The 19,312-nt window shown below is 41.2% G+C and overlaps 1 protein-coding gene across 2 annotated transcripts in view; it reads right to left on the bottom strand.

The window, feature by feature from the left end:
* The window catches only part of SYNJ2 (synaptojanin 2), a 494,632-nt gene that overhangs the window by 139,036 nt on the left and 336,284 nt on the right, over window positions 1–19,312 (bottom strand). For both annotated transcript variants that reach the window (XM_069234571.1, XM_069234573.1), the window contains exon 17: window positions 8,176–8,332. In XM_069234571.1, the coding sequence (XP_069090672.1) occupies window positions 8,176–8,332 (157 nt within the window). The remainder of the gene's footprint in view (window positions 1–8,175; window positions 8,333–19,312) is intronic.

Genomic DNA, 19,312 nt, shown 5'->3' with positions numbered 1-19,312 from the left:
ATCGCAGACATCCACAACAGCTTCAACACCGCACCTCCGCCTGACCCCACCCCCAACAACTCCTCCCACGCCGACCGCCTCACCACCTGGACCCACGTAGACGACGCCGAAACCCTAAAGACCATGAACTCCATCCACTCAGGATCTCCCTCAGACCCCTGCCCACATCACGTCTTCAACAAAGCCGACGTCACCATCGCCCCCAAACTCCGCAAGATCATTAACCTTTCCTTCAACACCGCTACCTTCCCGGACATCTGGAAGCACGCAGAAATCCAACCCCTCCTCAAGAAACCTAAAGCTGACCTCAACGATCTCAAAAACTTCCGACCGATCTCCCTCCTCCCTTTCCCTGCGAAAGTCATCGAGAAGATCGTCAACGCACAGCTCTCCCACTACCTCGAAGACAACTCCATCCTAGACCCTCCCCAATCCGGTTTCAGACGCAACCACAGCACAGAGACTGCACTCCTCGCCGCCACAGATGACATCAGACAACAAATGGACAATGGCGAAACTTTAGCCCTCATCCTCCTAGACCTCTCCGCTACCTTCAACACGGTCTGCCACCGCACCCTACTAAATCGCCTCCACGAAGCCGGTATCCAAGACAAAGCCCTCAACTAGATCTCCTCTTTTCTCTCCGGCAGAACCCAGAGAGTCCTCTCCCTAACCAAAGATCCTCACACCGACAAAGCCAACCTCCACGAGGGACTGAAATCCATCGGCGAGTGGATGAGCAACAGCCGCCTGAAACTAAATTCTGACAAGACGGAAGTCCTCATCCTCGGCCACTCCCCATCGGCCTGGAACGACTCTTGGTGGCCCACCGCCCTGGGCCCCCCACCCACCCCAGCCAGCCACGCACGAAACCTCAAAGAGTCATCCTCGACTCCACTCTCACCATGTCCAAACAGGTCAACGCAGTCTCCTCCTCCTGTTTCAACACCCTCCGCATGCTCCGCAGAATCTTCAAGTGGATTCCAACAGGAACCAGAAAGACGGTGACCCAAGCCCTCGTCAGTAGCAGACTCGACTACGGCAACGCACTCTACACAGGCATCCCAACTAAAGACATCCAACGACTCCAATGCATCCAGAACGCATCCGCCCGCCTGATCCTCGATATACCCCGCCAATGTCACATCTCCCACCACCTGAAGGACCTCCACTGGCTCCCCATGGACAAGAGGATCACCTTTAAAATCCTCACCCACGCACACAAAGCACTACACAACACCGGACCCACCTACCTGAACACCAGACTCAACTTCTACGTTCCCTCACGCCAACTATGCTCTGCCAACCTCGCCCTCGTCCCCCGAATCCAGCGCAAGACCTCTGGCGGCAGATCCTTCTCCTACCTCGCCGCCAAGACCTGGAACTCACTCCCGACCTCGCTACGCCAGACCCAGGACCTCCTCACCTTCAGGAGACTCCTCAAGACATGGCTCTTCGAACGATAGCAGCTACACCCCCCTCCCCACTAGCGCCTCGAAACCCTGACGGGTACATAGCGCGCTTTATAAATCTAATGATTGATTGATTGATTGATTGCACAGTACATGATACTGTGATTTAACTGAAGAGTATGTATAGTGAATGAAACGTTCTTTGTGCACTAAACGTATCAATCCCAAGGACACTTCTGCATAATGTTCCAATGTGGGACTGCTAGCACACACTGGTGTATGGAACTTTGTTTGAAAAATGCTTCATATTGTGGACAGCAATAGCGTATAGCTGCTGGAGTTTTCCTTTCCTTAGAAATGGGTTAGCGTTATATGTCTATCTGTGACGATCTTAATTCTGATTTGCTCAATATGGGTTATTAGTCATGCCATGCTGAATTTGCAGTTTTTGCTTATTACCAGTTCATAAAATGTGTATAAACACCCTTTGAATCTAGGGGTGAGGGAGAGTCTTTCCTTTTTCCTCTAGGGATGCTGTACGTTCCTCTTATGATTTTTGCTACTTATTAGGACATGAAATAATTTTGATTTCTGAGTATGTACTCTATATCTCAGCCTTTATGCTATATTTAGCATTTTTTCTGTAATGCATATTTTGAGATTTTGTAATGAACCCTTTACCTTTTCCACTGATATCGAAATCAGCTATTCAGTGGACCCAGTTATTTTATTACTCTGCTCAATCTATGTTGTGCCTGTTGTTGAAGAAGGTGGTAACTCGTCTCACAAGATCAAGGCTACTGGAGCGGAACCTCGGGGATAAAGTTGTGAGTGATCTAAAATATTGGGGTGGAGTCCAATTTTGGGGTTCAGCTCCCACAATTTTGGTAGCAGAGGATGGTTGCATAAGAACACCTCTGTTTTTTTTGTGAGACCTACAGTAGTCCTGAAAGATTCCTGACATTTCCCAGTCCTTAAAACTCAGTTTGGAAAATAAAGGTTTTTTTTTGTTTTGTTTTTTAACTTTGTTAGAGTTCTAATGCTGGAGACTCCTGAGAAGTGACTTGCTATGTGTTCTCCAATGATTTGAAGGGTAGGTATGAATAGGGTTAACTGAGTTATGTATGGTGTATGAATTAGTGATGTACGTAGGTGTCTGTTTTTTATAAATGGACTTCTGCTTCTGTTGCGAGTTGTTTGGTTATGCAATGATGATTGTGGGTTCGATTGCTGGATTGATGCTTGTGTTGATGTATTATTCATATTTGTAAACTTATCTGAAGTTCTATTTGTTCTAGCCACTGGTTTGGTTATTGTGTTTGGTGAAAACGAAGATTGCAACATAATGATTTTACCTGTCTATAATTGTAGTGTGTAATGTGAGGATTTGCATAAACATTGATAAGGATTCTGAACTAACAAGTTTTCCTTCCTAAGTTGGGTACTTAATTTAAGTTGACAGTTCTTGCTCTTGAGTGCACAGGAGCAAGTGCACAGACTAGTGGATTACCAATGGACAGGTGCCTGCCTTATGTGAACTGTGGTCACAGGGAAAAGCTCTGTGAAACGCTTTCTGATTTTCAGTTTAGGGTTTTGAAGTTTGCTCTTGTCTCGCAGTTTCATGGTTTGTGGTTGAATTGTTTTACTTGATTTATTGACTTTTCCTTTCAATCAATAACAAACAGACAAGGGTATATTTAGTTTATTGGTTTAAGGGATGTTTTGCAATTGTTTCCCTGTTCACAGGTAAGTCATGCAATGATTGGTTAGTCAGCAAGGATTGGTAGCAAGGAGCTGGTTTGGCAGCAAGGAGCTGCGCAGAGATTGGTGAGATGTCACAATAAAGCAGTACTTTGATTGATTGCTGTCAAAGCCCCGCTGTAATAGGTTGACCTCTGACAGAGCTGTGCTGTGATTGTTCACTAGTTTTATTGTGATTTTGAATTTATTTTTAGTTTTCTGTGAGGGAGAAAGATAGGAAATTTGATTCTAAAGCCTAAGGTTAGTGTGGTACCTAGGGAGGGTCATGATGTCCGGCAGAAGGAATGACAGCATACAAGAAGAGAGACTAGGTACTATACTTGTACCTGGATTTCAGATTGGAATAAATCCACTGCACATGGTGAAGCTTTACAATTTCCATTACAGGGTATTTTAAATACTAGAAAACTAGAGACCAACCACGTATCGTATGAAGTCAATGCCTAGGCCTAAACAGTTTGAAGTACTTAATAAATGGGATCACATGGCAACAGAAAGAAAGAAAAAGCTGCAAAGCAGGAGAAAAGTTCACTTAAGCATTGGCTTGAGAGTAAAATGGATCAGTAGGAAAAAAAAACAGGATGGATGAAATGATTGAATGTGTAAAAACATTCACTGCTATAAATAATGAGAATTGTGACAAACTAGAACATATAAAAGCAAGAAACAAACAGATGATTGTGATGATAAATATATAAATGAGTCTTTAAAATCTAGACCTTCTTTGCACACACAAAGAGTGCACCGACTAAGATGATGATGACAGCAGTTCCAAGAATGAGCATAGATGTACATTCTGAAACATGCGTTCAAGATACCACACTTGTAAGTATAGTGGTAGTTGAAGAGGCTCCTACAGAAATTAGCATTGGTATTTTAAAAATTGAATTTGTTTGAAATGTTACAGGGCAACACTAATTTGAATAGGCTAGTGACTTACAATGCTGATGAAAATGAGATGTGATTAAAGCAGCAGCTAGATGTGCAAATTAAACACATGCCAAATTAGAAGAATTAGATGATGAATTAGAGGTTGACATCAGCAGGATGAAAAACATACAACAAAATGAATTTGACACATGAAGAGAGTAATGGAATTAATCCCATTGAGAGTATATATTAAACATTTCATTAAGAAAACTAGGGAAAGGAGCGGCTCGAACAAATATTCTGAAAGACAGAAGAAAAGGATGGCAAACAAAAAGAGAATGAAAGTAATTGACGGTAGGGCAAGGGGTGTGGCAAGTGATTTGGAGGTTGGGACAGGAGGAGTTCTAGAATTTCCCTTGAGGAGAGGTACGTGGAGGAAATCTTGTATATGTACCATGGACAAGAGATGATTTGTATGCTTTTACGCATAATATTCAAAAATTGCTAGAGGATCCAGCAAAGTGGTATGATGAGCTACATAAACTGACACACACATCTCAGGTGTTGTGGAAGATTTAAATTAATTGTTTGAGATCGTGGTTCTAGGTGATTTGTGGCTGGAGTGTAACACTCTAGTTAGATGGCCAACACAAAAGCCAGCTAGAATTATCTAAAGAGTTTGAAGTTGCCATGCAATTCACTCTTGGTGCAGTATATTGATGACCCACTGGTTGCTTCTAAGAAAAAAAGAGAACTGGAAACAATTGCTTTGTTAAATCATTTAGCTAAAAATGGACTTAAAGTTTCCCTAAGATGCAGTATTGTAAGAAGGAAGTCATCTATTTTGGACACCTTATTGAAAAGGGAGTGAGGAAAGTTTCAAAAGAGCATGTTTCTGAAATTATGAAAATGAATCAGATGACCACACAGACCGAGGTTCCGAAGTTTCTGGGAAATGTTGGACATTGTTGTCAGTGGATTCTAAACTTTTCGTCAATTGTAAAACCTTCAGTAAGATTAACATGTTGTGATGTCCAAGATCTGGCACCATTTGATGATGAATGCTCTGATGCATTTAAGAATTTGAAAAAGGATATATCTCATGTACTCGCACTTGGGATGGCTGATTACAATTTAACATTTTGTATGCTCCGAAATGAAAGAAGTTGGTGTGTACTTTTGATTCTTACATAGAAACACTAATGTTTAATGCATCCAGTTGCCTATCTTTCTGTTGTATTGCATCCAGTAGCTGTAAGTCTTCCTTGCTTTTTGAAATCTGTTTAAGCTGTTAGCATTGCCATTGAGTAAGGTGAAAGAATTGTTACGAGACATATTTTAATTGTATGTGTCTTGCATTTGGTTGAGATTCTTTTGACCACAACAAAAACACAGTATATAACCAACAGCAGACTGGCTTATGAGCAGATCATACTTGCACAGGAGAACATTGTTATTAGGAGGCACAATATTTTGAACACACCAATATTGCTTCTTATTTCAGACAAAAGTTGTGAAAACAGGGAAAATGATGAGACTGATGATGAATCGGCTCATAATTACATAGCGGTCACTGAGTAATGTACAAAACCAAGACCATGCATTAAATGGACAACTTTGGAAATGGCTGATCTGAATTGTTTGCTGCTGTTTCTTGCTTGAGAGGCCAATGTGGAGCATTGAGAGCTGCCTATACACAATGTTCCATTTCTCAGAATTTTGAAGCATCTTCTCTGACAAACGTAATTTCAGCATTTGTGCCTGGATTTAAAAGAATATGCTGCTTATCAGAGAATTTGAATAAGACAGTTTATACAGACAGCCAGTACGGTTTTGGAGTTGTCCATGGTCAATTATGGTCACAAGGGAATCTTTGAATATCTTCAGGAGCCCCTATTAAAAAATAATGCTTACATACTGGATTTATTGAAGGCTATACAAAAGCCAAAATAAATTGCTGTTGTAAAGTGTATTGCTTATACAGCTGGAAAGGACATGCTCAAGCTTGGAAATATGTTAACTACAGTAAAAGAAAGTGGAAGTGGTAGAGAATTGAGATCCAATTCAGTGCAAAATGCAGAAAATATGAATTGCTTCTTTATGAGATCAATGCAGACTTCTTTGAGAGAATTGAGGGATTTAGAGGAGGATGCCCTAGAAAATGAGAAAAGAAAATGGGAGAGACTTGGCTACAAGAGCAATTATCAGTTCAAAACTTTAAAATGGCAACTGCTTGCAAGATACGTCCAAGAAATGCAGAGCATAAATATGTCATGCTTGACTCAATGTTATATCCCATGTGTAAATATTTGTATATCAGGCCCATGCAGGTAGGGATAGTGTGATTAGAATATTTAAAAGTACTGGGAAAATACAGGATTTTTAAATGTTGTCGAAGATGTGTGCAGTCAATGGCTAATATGCCGTTTGAATAATCAAGGCAAAAGAACAGTTACCGTTATGAACTATATAGGCATACCAGAAGATCCATTTACAGAACTCCAAGCAGATGTTACTGAGATGCTGAATAAAAAATGGTTTGCAGTACATCTTGGTAGTTATCTGCTTGTTTTCTTAAATGGGTTAAGGCATACCACAACAGAAGATCAGTTACCCCTAACAGCTGCTAAACTGCTGTTGAAGGCGTCAAAACCTAGAACATGTCTTCCTTCTTCTATTAAGACTCATCTTGGAACTCATTTTAAAAATGAGGTTTTGCAAATAATCTGCACAGTGTTTGAGATAAAGCAATAGGTCATTGTAGTTATCAACAACAATCTTCAGGAATGGTGGAGCTAGCCAATGGCACTCTCAAGAACAAACTAGCAAATGTCTGGCTCCCACACACAGGTACTGCCTAGAGGGGAAGGCTGAGCATCCCTAAGATAATCCACTATTACCAAGTGACCCAGTTTCACTTTGTAATAGAATGAAAAAGGAAAATTGCCTTGTTGCCCTGAAAACATTGGCCATGGGCCTATATTCATCTACAGTCACCAGAGCCACGCTGACTAGGAAAAAGCAGTGGCCACAAAGGAACTCATTATTTTTCCAGACTGCTAATGCTTATTATAGACAACCCATACTTCTCCCCAGCTACAACCGAAGACATCTTTTTTGTGTGGCACAAGTCAGGGTGTATAAGAATTGTGGACCTTTATGATTGTGAGGGTCTTTGTTCATTTTAACTAGATTAATACTAATTTGTGGATATAGGGGGGTGGATTGAGATCTTCAGATTAGACCCTGGGTCACACAGGACTCTGTTAAAAAATATGCTGCTAGACCATTGTTAATGTTTAAGAAGATTCTTCTTACAAAAAGAGTTGGCAAATGACTGCTATAAAAATGAGGAGATATCACTCAAGAGATTAAAATTCATATGTTCAATCTTAAAAGGGCCATGCACATCTCTAGAAGACTATCCTGAAAGCAATTTCCATTTTTAAGTTTTAGACAGGAATGCAAGTTTTAAACAATGTATACAGGGCTGGCAACTTCATTGTACTATCTTTTGTTATGACACTGCTAGGGACCTCAGAACTCTAAGCAGATCCTCATGCATTTAGCAGTCATCGTTCTCTTCTGGGATGTAAAAAAAAGTCCCTCTGCTTCTGTACACACCTTCACAGAGCATTAGGCTACTGACTTTGACAACAAAGTTAATATCAAATTTGGTAGTCCTTCAGACTCCCTTGTGAGACGCTGCTTTCACAAGCCTCTTTTTTATGTATGGTTCTACGTATGTTTTTTTTTTTAAACAGAAGATGCCTTAAATACACCATTGAATAAAATTTATTTAAAAAGCTTAACTTGCAATGTAACATTTCATCTCTTCGTTTGGGGCATCCATATAGACACCTTCTGTCTGCCCATGTAATGGCATTCTGAATGTAGAACCCAAAATATGATTGTTGTGAATACTAGGCATGTACCGCTGTGAGTGCATTATTCATGTGTAATACATTACACAAGCATGACCTTGCACAATGCATTGAAGAAAGACCAATGTTACTGTGCTATGTATGCACAGCGAATCTCGGAGATCCAGCAATGAAAGGTATTCAACATAAACAATGCAGCATTTTGACTTTGATTTACCAAAGCCTATAAATAAAGTTAGAAGTCATACCTGTTTTGTCAAATGGCAATTTCTTTCTCCACCAAAGCACTCTGTCTGTCCATGCTGGGGTTCTGCATTTTTCACTTGTGTCATAGGCTTCTGAGCCAACATCATACTTGTAGGTTGGTCCAAAATGAATAGTGCCTTCATAAAAGTCTTTAAAAATCTGTAAATATTAAATGTTGTCCTTAATCGAAGACTCTCCTCAACCCAAAAGGCTTTTCAGCATTTATAATCTTTAATCAAGGCTCCATGTAGATCATGCAGATCACTTACTGAACCATAATAGTAATGTTTTTTTCATGATTCTATGTGATTACAAGAACTAAAAGAACCATGTACTCATGAGGTGGAGATGCCAATGAAGTGACTCCAATAATTGCTCTTTCTACAACAGACATGCAATATGTAAAGGATCCACATTAGATGTCATTCATTGGGAAACACCTAGAATGCAGTGCCCAAGAAGACTCTAATGTGTTACCCATTGTACCACAACTTCTTTAGTTGAACCACTTAGTTTCCTACTAAACACTAATGTTGACAATCAACACAGCAATGCAACATGTGCACGACATTGGATAGGGTCACAGTACCACACCTGCGGGGCTATGCTAGGATACAGCGGCCTATATGGTGGTGTAATGCTGTTTTCCTATCCAGGAATCCAACTGTAATTCCAAGTGGTCACTTTAAAATGGACTTAGCAGGTCCAGAGATTTCACCCACTGAGAACTAGGATTCTGGATTTAGTCTGTGTACTAGAACAACGTCTGCACATATAGGTTCCTGTTAAATAAAACCTCACTGCTCATCCATAATACAAACTTCAAGGAGTCACTGGAATTATGTACCATTGAGATTAAGCTGAATGACATTTTTAATTCCAGAGCTTGGGAGTTAACCAGGATTTCAAAATATGGATTTTCACTGCAGGGCCACACTAATGGCAGAAAATGCAGTATAAACATCTTATGTAACATACTGTAACAAAATTAACATAACTCCTGACTTAGATTCAAAAACACAAAATATACATTAGTGTTTGACTAACTGTGCAGTCTGTAGTTCCATCTTTAGTTTGTTTTTAGTATTCATAATGGCATTTCCAAGTTATATTTAGCTTGTTTTCCAATGCTAGCCAGTCCGCACCATTAAAAAATTCAACAATGTCTCTTCTTTCTCTATTACATATACACACACACACACACACACACACACACACACACACACACACACACACACTTTCAATGAAAACAAAGGTTTAATCTTTGTTAATGTTAATTTATGGTTATTATGGCTACAGAGTTGAATACACTGTGTAAGGAGGGGAACAAGTTATACTAATTGGAAGGTGTTGCATAAATGATCATTTAGAGATGTAAGTTTAACTTTAGAATTTCGAAATTTTGCATAGTTTTGGATTTGTGTGTACAGAAAGAATGAATTAAGTTATAGTTATTTAAACTGGTTGTGTAAATTATAAATTTAAGGTATAACCATAACTTTAATGTTTCTAAAGTTTGTGTAGTTTAAGTTGTGTTTATATAGAAAGAATAAATAAACTTTTCGTACCTGTAACAAAGGTTTAACCTTTGTTTTGTTTTTTAAATGAATTTTAATGTTTTTTTTTTTTAATATATATATGTTTCAAATTGTATAATCCAGTGTTGAGTGGACTCTCATTAAGTGGGGTGTCGTACAGTAGGGTGGAGGAAAGTGTTGTATAGTGTAGTATCCATTTGGAATAGAGAAGAGTAAAGTGGAATGGAGTGGCATAACCTACAGTGGACTAAAGTGCCAGAGTGCATGGGCGTGCTGTGTAGTACAGTGGCATGGACTGCACTAGAGTTCACAGGAGTAGTGTGGAGACAAGTAAACGGTTATAAATTGGAGTGGTGTTTTATTCAGTACAGCAAAGTGGTTATTGTAAAGTGTTGGCTAGTGTTGTATAGCTGAGTGTAGCGGTATAGATTTGAGTACAAGTGGAGTACAGTGTGGTATAGTGACACAGAGTATAGTAGAGTCTTGTAGAGTGGAGTATCATAGAGTGGAGTAGAGAGTGGTAGAGTGTGGCATAGTGGAGCAGTGTAGAGTGGAGTCCAGTGGTCTGGTATAGCATGGAGTAGAGTGGAGTAGCATGTAGAAGAGTAGCGGAGTGGTGTGTGGTACAGTGGAGTGGACGGGTGTGTTGTATAGTGCTGGTAAGTGTCATGCAGCAGAGTAGAGTAGAGTGACAGGGTGGATAACAGTGTTGGACAGTGGAGTGGCATAGAGGGTGGTCCATATAGTAGAATGGAGTGGCCTAGACTGTCGGAGAGTTGAGTGGCACACAGTGTCTTGGAGTAGAGTGCAGTACTTGAGTACAGCAGAGTGGACTAATGTTTCAGAGTATAATATAGTGGGGTGGAGCGGCATAGAGGGAGTTGTGTGGAATGGAGTAGAGGGTTGTAAAGTGGTATAGAGTAAGGCAGAGTGCTGCACACTGACACTGACAGGAGTACACTATTGTACAGTGAACTGCTGTGGAGTGTAATGTGGTAAAGTGTAGGGGGGTAAACTGTCGATAAGTGGAGTACAATGGAGTGGAGTGGGTGGCGTACACTAGGATAGCATAGGTTGAGGGACGTAGAGTGGAGTGGCGTAGAGTGTAGTGGCATAGAGTGGAGTGGGGTATAGGGGAACAGCAAGGAGTGGGGTAAAGTGGAGTGCAGTAGAGTGGAGTTACATACAGTGGAATATCAGAGTGTAGAGGCATATAGTGGAACAGAGTGGAGTGGTGTAGAGTGGAGAGGCTTAGAGTGGAACAGCATACAGTAGAATGGCATACAATGGAATAGCATACACTGAGATAGCGCAGTGGTGTATAAACAATAGGAGTTGATAGAATGTGCGGCTACTCCCGAAGAAGGTTCCTGGCACTAGGTGTACAGTGGAGCTGCATAGAGAGGAGTGGCATACACTAGATAGTGCATACAGGACATCAGCATACAGTGGAGTGGCATAGAAAGGAATGGCATAGAGTGGAACAGCATACAGTGGAGTAGTGTAGAGTGGAGTGGCGTAGAGTTGAACGGCATACACTGGAGTGGTGTACAGTGGAGTGGCATAGACAGAGTCGGCTTTAGTGCTGGTGGCACCCAGTGTGACAATCTTTTTTTGGCAACCCCTCATTATTACATCCTCCTTGGATTCCCTCACTACCATCCAACAAAAGTGTCCCTCATGTCTCCATAGGCCCTCTCTCACATTCATTTAATTAGTTTTAAAGCACTGGTAACTAATAGTACTAATTCACTCAGCTATCCACATAAATTCATATCTGCTTTTTGCAGTAGGCATATTAACTCTATCCACCCCTATATGGAGAGTCAAAACTGTCACTAGACAAACTCTCTCTAGCAGGAACATCACAAGAGGTATCTTGACATTTTTAGTGCTGCCTGAAAGCTGGTCATAAAAGAAACTCTGCAACAGGTGTTTTTAAATGCATTTTAAAGTTGTTGTTAAACACGGCACCCCTCCTCCCCCACTAGGTCAGCGCCCCCCCTCCCTCCAGGTCAACGTCCAGCGTGGCCACACTAATCACATCGCCCTAACGCCGGCCACAGATGTAAAGTGTAATGAGTTGCATAGTTGTGGCCTACAACTGAATAGCACGGAGTTGAGAGGTGTGCACTGGAATAGAGTACACTGGAGTAGGGTGGAGTGGCATAGAATGGAATAGCATTGAGTGAAGTACAATGATGTGACGTACGGTGGAGTGAGGTATAGTGTACTGTTGTAGAGTAGAATAGCGTAGACTAGAGGGGCGTAGGGTAGAGTGGCGTGCAGTAGAGTGGCGAAGAGAGGATTAGCATACAGTGAAGTGGCATACAGTGGAGTGGGGTAGATTGGATGGGGTAGAGTGGAATACCATAGAGTGGAGTGTTGTATAATGGAATGAGGTAGAGTGTAGTGTGGTAGGCTGTAGTGGGGTACAGTGTAAAAACATACAGTGGAAGGCATAGAGTGGAGTGACGTACAATGGAGTGCCTTAGAATGGAAAAGCGTAGAGTGTAGTGGAGTAAAGTGGAGTGTAGCAGAGTTAAGTGGCAGACAGTGGAGTAGTGCACAGCAGAGTGGAATAACATTGAGTGCAGTGGCATACAGTGGAACAGTGTTAAGTGATATTTTGTGGAAATACGTCAAATGGGGTTAGCGTAGAGAGAAGTGCAGTACATTAGAATGGCTTGGAGTGGTGTACAGTGCAACAGCGTACAGTGGAGTATCGTGGAGTGGTGTATAGTGGAGTCGTGTCCAATGGAGTGGCATAAAGTGTAATGCTGTAGAGCTGAGTAGTGTACAGTGGAATAGTGCAGAATGGAGGCTGTATATTGGAGTGGCATTCCCTTGAAAGTGTACAGTGGAGTGGCAAACACTGGAGTGGCATAGAACGGAGTGGTAATCAATAGAGCAAAGGCTACAGGGCCACCCCTTTATATGTGTTTTGTGAATTTTAAAGCAGCATTTGACTATCTCCAGAGAAAAGGTACGGATAAAACTACAGCAGTGGGGGATACCGGGGAATCTATTAAATGCTATTATTAGGCGCTATTCTAACACTTGAGTTAAAATCAAATTGGGAGATGGCTCTTATCCCTCCAGGCCCATCACAACCACTGCTGGTCTGAAACAGTGCTGTGGACTAGCTCCGCGCCTTTTTAGTCTGTACATAGCAGATCTATCCCCAGACCTGGACAAGCAGCCAGCCCACCCACCAAGTCGCCAAACACCAACCTACTTTATGCAGATAACCTGCTGCTGCAGAATAGGCTTACAGAAACGTTTGAATTATTTAGGAGGTTATGCGCTGGTTAATGATTTAGAAATCAACTATGGCAAATCCAAAATAATCACCCTTAATCGTAAACCTACCTTATGTCGAAAGTGGTATTTGAAGGGCCAGCATATTGAGGAAGTAGTAGCATACACATACCTAGGGGTCAGGATTTACTCTAAAGGCACATTTGTAGCCCACAAAGAAGTAATAAGGGATGAGGCACAAGCCTTAAACCAGGCCTTTGGTAACTTGGCAAATTCCATCCTTGGGCGGCCGCTAAAACCAATGACCATGGTTATGAGAGCGAAATTACTTCCGACCCTTGCATATGGGATATAAATAATGAGGGAGGCGGAGGTAGCCATACTAAATAAATTATTAGTGAAATCGTATAAACAAGTATTCCAAACTATCTAGATCGGCCTCCCCGGCCCAAGTCAGACTAGAGTTTTTGCTAACAAATCAATCATTGGCAAGACCAGCAGCATTTGTCAATGGCTGTTACAAATTACATTTAGCTCCCACGGGGACTCTGGCAAATCTAGTCTGGCAGGAAATCAATCTTGAGGGGCAATAAGATTTTTAAGGACTACTGGGAAAACAGCATAGCACGGCTGGAGCTGGGTGATCTGTGGGGCAGCTCATTACCACCGCCAGCTTTTAGAAAAGGAGTTAACAAAGCAGCCAAAAGCTTAGACTGGTTAGAAGACCTGGAGGCACTATCAAATCGATCTTATGGATGGTTGGTCCTAAATTCATAATCATTGAATAAGGAATCTCCTATTATGTCCTCATTAGCAGGAAAACTAAGCAGACCCTTGCACGGATGAGGACTAAGCAGACCTTCGTACGGATGAGGTTGGGAGATCTACCAACTCTTGATTTCCTACCGAAATGGAAAAGAGAGGCAGGGGTGCATCCACAGGCCTGTAAACTGTCATCAAACTAGGGAGACCCTAATCCATGTGGTTTGCATTTGCCCAGCTATGGGAAATCAGAGAAGGGAATTACTGAGAAGAGAATTTAACATCCTAGGAGTTCGGTCTTGTAGGTCGGCTATCATGACAGCTCTCGACCCAAGTAAGGAAAAGCTAAATACCAGATTAATCCAGTTTCTGAGAATGTTTTCTGCTCGGGCGGCTCCAGCAAGCTCATCTAGCACCCGTTAGGCAAAGAAGGGAATTGCTCAGTCACATAAAATCTGAATCCATCCTGTAGACATTAGGGATCTGTAATGTAGGGGTGTGGTTAATACTGAATACACCTTAAGATAACAGGATACTATAGACCTCATTATGACCCTGGCTGCCGGCGATAAGCTGGCGGTAACACCGCAAACAGGCTGGCGGTGTTCCGCCAGCTAATTTGATCGTGGCGCAATAGCCACGGCCATACCGCCGGCCCCTCCACTATACCACCAGGCTTCTGCCTGGCGGTCATAATCCCCAGGGCAGCAGTTTAAGCACCGCTGCCCTGGGGATTATGAGTCTCCGACGCCAACCTGGCCACGGTGGTAAACACCGCCATGGAAAGGCTGGCGGCAAGGGGGACTTGGGGAGCCCCTGGGGGCCCATGCACTTGGCTTAGGCTATGCAGGGGCCCCCAGGCATAGCCCCGTCGCACGTTTCACAGCCTGAATTTCGGGCAGTGAAATGCACAACGGGTGCTACTGCACCCACTGCACATCAACATTGCCGCTGGCTCTATTAGGTGCCAGCAGCAATGTTGATGTGAGTTTTCCGCTGGGCCAGCGGACGGTAACAATGTTACTGTCCACTGGCCCAGCGGAATAGTAGTAATAGGGAGCTAGAAATACCACCAGCACTGGCGGTATTCTGGCTCCCGCAGCCTCGGCGGTCTTTTGAAAAGACCGCTGAGGTTGTAATGAGGGCCTATATGGCCTCATAGGAATGGTTGTGATTATTCTCTCAAAAAAATAGGTTATGTTTGTGTCCAGAATTGTATTTGGGTTTCCTTCTTTTTAATTATGAGGACCTCTTTTAATTTTCTGTTCACATTTTACCGTTTGCACACTTTTAAGGATAACTGATATCTGTAATTGTATTTCTTATATGTGTTTTTATGGATTTTATTAACTAATAAAGTATTTTTCTACCTACTACCGAGTGGTACAGACTGGAATAGTGTAACATGTAGTGTTGTAGAGTGGAGTTGCATACAGTGGTATAGTGTAGAGTCAAGTGGCATAGAGTGAAGGGGTGTACGATGGAATAGTGTAGCCAGGAGTGTCATGGAGTGTCACAGAGTGAAATGCCAGAGTGGAGTGGCGTACCTTGGGGTAGCTTAGATAGTAGTGTTGTAGAGTGTAATAGTATATACAGTGGAGTGGTGTACAGTGGAGTGTGGTACTTGAAACAGACTTAGCGTGGAAGTAGGTAACCAATGTAATGTGACAGGAATGTAGATTATGAGGTGTAAATTGTAGTTTTTGGTAGTAGGTATAAATAGTGTATGTAAAGTTAACATTATAAGTGTTAAAATAATTAGTTATGTATTGTGCTGTGGTATACAGTGGTACATGCTGATGAGAAGGTAGTATCTAATTGGCTAATTGATGTCTTTACAAAACGTAAAAGGCAGTCATGTATTTTTCAGCATATGTTCGCTACTTTGTGTGTTAGGGCCTTAGATATAGGTAAGTAGTAGGTTTTATTATGGTTCCATACATACTACCATTCCATTGAAGGAGTAATAGGTAGAGAAATAAATTTCTATGTTTTCTATATCTTTATCGTTTTTGTGCTATGTCTGATATAACAAGCTATGGAAAATGCACTGGTGGAAGAATGAGTTTTGAGACACCCCATTTTTCTTCTTTTTTGCAAACCCTTGCCCAGTCGCCATGAAACTTTGCATCCTCTGCCAAGGTAGAAAAAGCTATAGATCTGGAAAGTTTCGTGGACAATCGTCGAATGGAGGCCAAAGTTATTAGCGAGCAAAAATCAGAGGTATTCCTTTACCTGGGAATCTGAACTATAACCACAAAGTGGTTGCCGCAACACTGTAATATATATATACATATATATATATATATATATATATATATATATATATATATATATATATATATATATAACAACAAAGCGGCTCAGTTGCTTGGCGCACGCTCCAATTACCGGTGCTCCTGCCGAGGGCAAGCCGTAACCTCAAATCAATATTTTTAGAAAGAAAGACGTTCGGCAAAGCACTCCAACAAGGACTTTATATCAATTAGTTATTACACGACTGTGAGCAGACGAACAATGTGTTTCAACCGACGCGGTCTTTTTCGAGTTCTGAAATTGCCGAACGTCTTTCTTTCTAAAAAAAAATATATATATATATATATATATATATATATATATATATATATATATATATATGTCACTTACCCAGTATACATCTGTTTGTGGCATGTAGTGCATGTGAATCTGCAGCACTACATGCCACGAACAGGTGTACACTGGGTAAGTGACATTTTCTGTTCGATAGCATGTGTAGCTGCAGATACAATTGCTATGCATAGATTACAAAGCAGTTAATACTCCCAAAAAATAGGGGTGGCTAGCCTGTAGGAGTTGAAGTTGTTTGAAATAGTGTTCTTAAAACAGCTTGGCCAACATTGGCTTGTTGCCTTGAAAATACATCTACACAATAATGTTTTGTAAATGTATGAGGAGAAGACCATGTGGCAGCTTTAGATTCAGCTATTGGTATGTTTCCTAAGAATGTGCTCTAGGTGTGATTAAAAGTTATATTTTTGCTTTAATGTAACATGTTTGTATACATCTAACAATCCATCTTGCTAATACTTATCTAGAGATAGGATTGCCTTTATGTGGTTGCTGAAAAGCAACGAAAAGCTGTTTTTTTCTCTAAAATATTTAGTTCTATCTATATAGTACATAAGAGCTCTTTTGAGATCAAGAGTATGAAGGGCTCTTTCTGCAACTGAGTCTGGCTGTGGAAAGAAGACTGGCAATTCCACTGTTTGGTTTATGTGAAAAGGTAATACCACTTTTGGCAGAAATGTGGGATTTGTTCTAAGTACAACTTTATGTTTGTGCACTTGGAAAAAAGGTTCTTCAAGAGTGAATGCTTGTATTTCACTAACTCTAGAATGAAGTAATAGCTACTAGGAAGGCAACCTTCCATGTAAAAAATTGAATCTCACAAGAATGCAGGAGTTCAAAAGGGGGGCTCATAAGTCTGGTGAGTACAATATTTAGATTCCAAGTAGGAACAGGGGCGTACTAGGTGGAATAGTACATTTTAATCCTCCAATAAAGGCTTTTATAACTGCAACTCTGAATAGAGAGGTGTGTTGAATAGTCTGCAAGTATGCTGATACTGCAGTGAGATGGATTTTAATGGATGAGAAAGCTAGATTTGATTTCTGCAAATGAAGTAGATAGCATACATTATCTTGTGTTGATGCTGTAAGTGGATCAGTGTTTTTAGATTGACAGTAGTAAACAAATCTTTTCCATTTTTTAGCATTACATTGTCTAGTAGTACGTTTACGTGCCTGCTTAAGCTCTTCCATACATTCCAATGGAAGTTTTGGGTACCCAAATTCTATGGCTTCTGGAGCCAAATCGCTAAATTGAGAGCACTGGGGTTTGGGTGCCTGATTTGACAGTTGTTTTGTGTTAATAAATCGGGTCTGTTTGGGAGTTTGGAATGAGGTACTACCGACAGGTCTAGGAGTGTTGTGGCCAATGTTGACGTGCCGATGTTGGGGCTATGAGTATCATGGTGAGAGATGTCTGATGTAACTTGTTAGGAAAATAGAAGGAGTGGGAGAGGGGGAAAAGCATAAGCAAATATCCCTGACCAATTGATCAATAAAGCAATGCCCTTGGATAGGGGATGTGGGTGTCTGGATGCAAAGTTTTAGCATTTTGCGTTTTTACTCGTTGTGAATAAGTCTATTTCTGGTGTTCCCCACTTTTGAATCTCCCATTCGTAGGTCTCTTGGTGGTTCCTGCTTAGGAGATCTGCCAGCTGATTGTTTATTCCTGGAATGTATTCTGCTAACAGATGAATGTGATTGTGAATTGCCAATTTCCATATTGTCTGGGATAAAAGAGACAGTTGAGATTAATGTGTCCCGTCTTGCTTTTTCAGATAACACTTGGTCGTCATATTGTCTGTTTCATCAGAACAATCTTGTGTTTTAGAAAGGGTTGAAATGCTTTTAGGGCAAGGAACACATCTAATAATTCTAAACGGTTTGTGTGAAATTCTGTTTGGAATCCCATTACCCTTGAATGCTAAGGTTGTCAAGATAAGCTCCCCAACCTATCACTGATGCGTCTGTTGTTATTTGGTCTGAGGCACAGGGTCTTGAAATGACCGGCCCTTCATTAGATTGTTGAGATTACACCATTAAATAGACGTGTGCGTTTGGCGGTCCATCAACACTAGATCTTGCAAATGAGCTTGTGCTTGAGACCATGATTGTGAGAGGCATTGTTGTAAAGTCCTCATATTGAATCTTTCATGCGGTACTATTGCTATGCAATATTTATGATTAATCTTACAGTATATTGTTGATTTGGCTATATGCGTGGTATGAGATTTTGGAACGCCTGTATCTTTTGTGTATTTGGATATGCGAGGGCTTTTTGTGTTTTAAATAGCACCTAGATAAGGTTTTACTTGTGCTGGTGGAAGGTGGGATTTCAGGTAATTTAGAGTGAACCCTAGTGTATGTAGGGTCTCTATTACGTACTGAGTGTGTTGTTGACACTGTGTTTAAAATTGCTTGATTTTATTAGCCAGTCATCTAGCTATGGAAAGACGTGAATGTGTTGCCTTCTTAAGTAGGCTGCCACTACTGCAATACATTTTGTGAACACTCTTGAAGCTGTTATACCGAATGTCAGGACTTTGAACAGAAAATGTTTTCCTGCTATGATGAACCGGAGGTATTTTCTGTGAGCTGGATGGATGGGTATATGGAAATACTCATCTTTGAGGCCTAAAGCAGTCATGTAATCTTGTTTCTGTAGTAGTGGAATAACGTCCTGCAGAGTTACCATGTGAAAGTGTTCTGACAGGATGTATAGATTCAGAGATCTGAGGCCTAGGATGGGTCTTAGAGTGCCATCCTTTTTGGGAATAAGGAAGTATGGGGAGTATAGTCCTGTTCCTTGTTGAGGATGTGGGACCAATTCTATTACTTGTTTTAGAAGTAGCGATCGTACCTCTTGTTGTAATAGAACGTTGTGTTCTGGGGACAATTTGTGGTAACGTGGGGGAATGTTTAGAGGGGTGGAGATCAATTCTAGGCAATAGCCATTGCGGATAATGGACAAC

Source organism: Pleurodeles waltl, chromosome 5 (genome assembly GCF_031143425.1).
Source record: "Pleurodeles waltl isolate 20211129_DDA chromosome 5, aPleWal1.hap1.20221129, whole genome shotgun sequence".
Classification (NCBI taxonomy): Eukaryota; Metazoa; Chordata; class Amphibia; order Caudata; family Salamandridae; genus Pleurodeles; species Pleurodeles waltl.
This window is presented reverse-complemented; position numbering and strand designations above follow the sequence as displayed.